The sequence below is a fragment of the Peromyscus leucopus genome, chromosome 11 (genome assembly GCF_004664715.2).
Source record: "Peromyscus leucopus breed LL Stock chromosome 11, UCI_PerLeu_2.1, whole genome shotgun sequence".
In the NCBI taxonomy this organism is placed as follows: domain Eukaryota; kingdom Metazoa; phylum Chordata; class Mammalia; order Rodentia; family Cricetidae; genus Peromyscus; species Peromyscus leucopus.
In genome coordinates this window covers 49138287-49144286 of record NC_051072.1, presented here as the reverse complement: position 1 = coordinate 49144286, position 6000 = coordinate 49138287, and the positions used below count along the sequence as shown (strand labels likewise).

At 41.7% G+C, this 6000-nt stretch overlaps 1 protein-coding gene across 1 annotated transcript in view; it reads right to left on the bottom strand.

The window, feature by feature from the left end:
* Window positions 1-259: 259 nt before the first annotated feature.
* The window catches only part of Map1b (microtubule associated protein 1B), a 101248-nt gene continuing 95507 nt past the window's right edge, over window positions 260-6000 (bottom strand). Inside the window, exon 7 of the mRNA XM_028871716.2 lies at window positions 260-4700. Coding sequence (XP_028727549.1) covers window positions 4545-4700 — 156 coding nt within the window. The 3' untranslated portion in view covers window positions 260-4544. The remainder of the gene's footprint in view (window positions 4701-6000) is intronic.

Here is a 6000-nt window from a genome sequence, read left to right as displayed (position 1 = left end):
CCCACTTTATTACAAAAGTCATATTCAGGAGCCTCCTTCTTGTGAGCACAAAGTCCTTCCCCTGAGGAACCATTGGCTCAACTAAAACAGACACCAAACATCCGTTCAGGGCCCTCTCAGCCCATCACCCGTAGCTAGGGAGCCTACCATGAAACGCCTGATCATGGTGGCAAATTCTAGGTGACAAGAAAGCCAAAGATGTCTCAGCACACGAGCGAACTTTTGCCACTTTGTATTTTATTGTGGAACTGAGTTTCTGATTTTTTTTTTTATTTTGCTTTTTTTTTTTCCTTTACATCAAATATCCTCAATGGAAGAGGGGATATTGCACACAAATATCATAAAAGCACTACATATTACTTTCACTGGAAACTAATTTTTCTACATTAGATATGACTGGATAGGATGGAAGTGATGCAGGATTATAAGACATAATACCATACACAGCTGCAGACCGACACAAACACCATTCAGAACAAGAGAGAGGAGTGAGCTGCTTCTCCACAGCCGGGCTCAGGACTGCACGCTGCCTGCGGTGCGTGCGAGGAAAAGCAAGACTCGGAACCATCACCGGGGCGAGGGCAGCTGAGCGGAGCCGCTTCTCCAGGGCTCCCGATTGCGGAGCTCTGCGCGTGCGCGTGCGCGTGCGGAGAAGCCGGTTCTTCGTTATTTTCCTTCCTTTTCGGTTTTTGATGCTGCCTTGGAAATGAATTCATAAAGTCACAGTTTTCTGTTTTGTTGTGTTTTGGAATAGTGAATAGTTTTAACACCAGGTGAAGAAAACCTAATTATTATTAAAGCGGTGCTCATCCGTAGGCTGCTTTTGATGTGTGTGTTGTTCAGCTGGTTAAATGATAAAAGCTTACAGTTCCTTTCACATGGAAACAGAATCTTTTCTCCTAAATCTGAAGTACAAAAGGAAAAAAGACAGGAAAGTCATTATCCTAACTCACAAATACCATTGCCAAGCAGGAACCTCCTGTGACAGGCGTCAGAAGAGGTAAGCAAGGCAAGCTAAGCAACTCCAGAATTGTAGCGCCGCTGCCAGGAGCCGAGACTGGTAACAGAAATGGAAGGCTGGCAAAATTTCCATTAGCAAATAATTAAATTTATAAAATGAGTATTAGAAAGCTCCTAAATTTCATAAGCTATTGGAAACACTTAAAACATCCATATACACTGGGGAAACCATTCACTATGATATGTAACATTAAGAAAAAAATTGTTTTTTCTTTTGAATTCCATGGAAAATGGTGTTTGGGGTGAGGGGTCGGTCACTGTATCCAGTCCCACCACAAGACTGAGAAAGCATGCACGGGGGTTGGGGTTTGGGAAAAGAGGATAGAATTGGTTAAAATTGAAATGGAGGATTATCTCTAAGATTTAGTCTCTGTGGAATTTTGTTTACACTACCAAAAAGGTCATGATCAGGAGTGCTAGCTCAATAGAATCCCGTCATTTAAAGAGGGTGGAAATTCCTTCCACTCAAATATTCAATCTATACAATCAGATTAAGAATCATATGCACAAATCTTCTAGAAGTCGGTGTCGGTTTTTAGTTCTCACCACAAATGTACATGGTCCATTGTGATGGCTACTTCTAAACTAATTGTGTATGTATGGAAGTAGCAAAATCAGATTAGCCACACTGGTAGGAGAGGTGCCTGGGACATCAGGAGTCACCTGTAAAGCAAATGCAGTTCACCCTGGTGTCCTCGGCTCCATGGCCATCACTGAGAACAGGGGGGTGCAGGAGGGTGCTGCCAGATTGTGTAGGAAATCAGAGCCAGTTTTGAAAAGTATTGTCCCCATTGATTCTGTAGAAATACCAATAACAAGTGTGGGGTAGAGTGGTTATAACTGAAGGCTGGCTATGGCTCTTGTATATTTATATTTTTTAAGACAAAATAATATATAGGCTAAATAAATTTAATTGGGAATCTGGAAAGTAACTCCATCTTCTATGAAAGAAAAGTCAGCCAGAGGTCTGGATTTGGCAAGAAGGCTAGAAACGGCTTCTTTTCTCGTGCATTATGCAGCCCAACCCAATAGCTACCATTAATTAACTAACTTGTATGTATTCAGTTTGTCTCATGAAGTATGAAACAAATGAGTTTATAGTCAATGAAGTCTGTTTTCATCACAATGACTTTTCCATCATATTCTGTACCTTTAATGTGTTTACGGGTTCAAAAGAAATAGGATAATAAATAAAAACTGCATTCCTAGAGACGCCTAACAAAAATAGAATATTAATTTTCTTTAAAAAATTAAACATTTGGAAAAATGTGATTCACAGCGTTAAGTAGACTGCACAGGTCCTCAGTGAGGGGACCCTGGAGAAGCATTGTTTAAACCCTCAGAGTAAATAGCAGTGCGAAACATATACTTCACAGACGAAAATCAACTAAAATGTAAATTCTGAAATAAATAACTAACATAGAAAATAAAATGAGGTCATTGTTCACTACTCCGTAGATCTTAAGAGTCTGCAGGAAATGTAGTGTGACAGGGCACAGCACAGTTGTCACCGAGAAGTACGCCATCTCTGAACCCTGGTACATGGATCTGCCACTTGAGACTGGGCATCAATTCTCCTCGTGATCTGGCTTCATAGGTTTGTGGTTCAGTGATGACATCAATGGACATTATGTCTGAACTCTACATGGTGAGCATAGGAGTTGGGAATTCATTTGTTTTCACTCTATTATTTCTTTTATTTTAATGTTTTCCAGAAAAGAAAGCCCCTAAGCAAATTGGTGCTGGGGTTCTTCTGAACTTGGCTCTTTTAACCTCATGGTGGACGACAATCTTGAAAGGAGAAGGTGGGACAGACTGAGTGATGCACTTAAGGCCCTAAGCAGTAGCCTACCCTGCTCTCCACCGTCTCTCAAACAGCACGTCCTCAGACTTTCATGATATGAGAGTCAAAGGGTGGGAGGTACCACCACTTCTGGTGCTTAGAGGTTTGTAATAAATAGTATGACTTCGATATCAGACTTCAAATCTTGCCAGAACCTCAAAAAAAAACTTCAATTTTTTTGTCTTATAAAACACTTAAAATTTAAAAAAAAAAAAAAGACCATCAGTTGAAATTTTCTTTGCATTTTCCTGTAAATGAAAACACTCATTGAAAAGTTCATCTATGAAAAGTTCTCGCGTATCTAAAAAAAAAAAAAAATCTTCTGTACATGTGTTCCCGTAATTGTGTTGAAATTAATGGAAAAATTAAAATAGCCAATGCAAGACAAAGGAAGGCAAATACTGTACACTTGCTGGGAACCTCTTCCACCACAAGATTCACTGTTTTCCCAGTTCTGATCATAGAAGCCATTTCCATCTTGAACTTGAAAGTAGTTAAAGAAGCTAGGAAAGGTGCAACTCGTCTGGCTGCATCACCGGAAGTGGTGGTCTTCAGCAAGCACTAAACCGTTGGACCAATCAGATGAGCTTCTAGTACCTTCCCTCCCCACAGGCTCCTTTACCTGGAGTATCTACAATCCTACATGGATGTTTGAAAAACTTGCTGTCTCACAATAAAAAATAAGTGCATCAAGTATCTTTGTACATTCAAGTCACTTCCTAAGGCAAAATGTCTCCCATATGTACTCCCAACTGCTTTGGTATTTGCTTCAGTTAACTGGGGTGGACTTGGGTGTTGCTGCATGCAGGTTGACTTGGTGTGGACTAAGTGGGTGGTCAAGTGCCGGGAGCATGCCTTAGATCAACCTACTCACGGTGTTGGAAAAGTCGGAGAGTTCTGACTGGGGCTCCAGCCACTCACATGTCCGGTCTACACTTGCTACATTATGCCGTGGGCAGCCTTTATAGGAAAGGCGTTGATTTAATTAAGGCGTGAAAAAAATCTCATGCCCTCATCACAGGCTTCATTCTTTCTGTTCTTTAGAAACATGCTTTAGGAGAGTCAGACTCTTTCTGATGACTCTGATGAAAACAGAACACTTCACTAGTGTAGACCACAGAGTAGCTGCTGTCAGAGAAAATGCAGACCTAGTTGCTGGTGTCTTCCATATACCCCATCCTGCCCACTCTCTCTCCCTGGGCAGCACGTCAGAACTCTCCACCATGACATCGCCTTCTCTTGCATTCTTTTTCTTTCTCATTCTTTCTCTCTCATCCTCTCTCTCCTGCATTCTCTTTGTCCCTCGCTCCCCCCTCTCTCCCTCCCCTCCCTCTGCCTCTCTTTCCCTCTCTCTTTCTCTCTCTAAGACAAATGCCAATACCTAGCAGAAGTCAGTTGGGTGCGCGAGTGCATGGCTTCCAAATGTTCAGCAGAGATGAACGGGGGGTAGGTAATTTTGCAGTAACTTGAATCCTATTGTGGGAATGTGGTTACTTCCCTTAGCGATCAGCAAATATTGAGAAATATTAGTGACTTGCATCACCATGACACAGTATAGCATTTGGCAGGTAATTGTTCAGTGACTTAATTAGATGAATGGACGTTTTAGAAAAGGTAGTTTCAAATTCAAGAATTTCTGGAAACAAAGTTCAAATCCTGTGGCGTTGGCTGGCTTGGGTTTCTACAGTTCTATCTTGCATGCTGGGAAGGACTCATCCTGCATGACCACTGTGCTGCTGCTCGCGAGAACCATGATGTTGAGGTCTTGCTGCTTCTCGTGGGTCTCCTGGTACCATTCTCTCATCACCTCTGAGTCATGTGTTGGGATCAGAGTCACCTACAGAGGGGGAGAAAAGGGGATATTTAAAGGGCAGAGAGAGATGCCAGAAGTCAAAACAGAGCGAGGCATTGGTTGGAGCCCTAGAAGAAGGGGACGGAGGAAAAAGTTTTTCCTCAAAAAAAAATGCAAATGAAGTTTTCAACGGATATTTTGCAGGAACCACAACCAAGCTGTAAAAATAAAAGTTTGTTGTTGGTTTTTTTTCATTGAAGGGAGGGGTTGGAAACTAGACTCTAAATCACCTGGGGACTTGTCAGTTCATTCATCTAAATTTCACTGTTGGTTTTTCAATGCTGTATGTAAGTGTTTGGATTAGCTACAGCTTCTCATATTTCCCTTAACATGGGGGAAATGTTGTCTGGACTATACTCTGCTGTGGGATGGTCTGTATGTCAAATGCTCTGATTGGTCAATAAATAAAACACTGATTGGCCAGTGGCCAGGCAGGAAGTATAGGCGGGACTAACAGAAAGGAGGGAACAGGAAGACAGAGGGAGACACTGTCAGCTGCCGCCATGACAAGCAGCATGTGAAGACGCCGGTAAGCCACAAGCCACATGGCAAGGTATAAATTTATAGAAATGGATTAATTTAAGCTATAAGAACAGTTAGCAAGAAGCCTGCCACGGCCATACGGTTTGTAAGCAATATAAGTCTCTGTGTTTACTTGGTTGGGTCTGAGTGGCTGTGGGACTGGTGGGTGACAGAGATTTGTCCTGACTGTGGGCAAGGCAGGAAAACTCTAGCTACAATACTCCATATTTAGTACAAGGACTTTTAATTATTACAGCTCAAAACCCTCAGAAGGCCACCCCTTGGCCTGAAACCAAAGGCTATGTGATATAGGAGTGGGGTGCTGATTGGTACTTCTCATGTGAATACTACAGAAATATTATAAATTAATCTTATTTAAGATTCCAATACAGGTTGCTAGGTGATTATATGCAAAAACAAAAAACAAAACAAACAAAAAAAAAAAAACCCACAAATCAGATAACCAGTAATCACAGCCCAATAGAGACACAGAGATTGGGTGGTTCATGACCAGATCTGAGGGTCTAACGTTGAATAAACAATGATACCACTCTGGAATTCCACCTGGAGACTTGATCCCTATGTCCCTAGCCCAATGACCATGTTCCCAGTTTTAGTATACAGGTGAAACACAAATAAGTAAAAACAATTCCTTAGCAGCAATTCCACAGACACAGGACAACTTTGATCCACACATACAATACACGACACACTGGAGGAAGAGCGATTCATTTCAGGTCATTTTACATGAACTCTTGTCTTG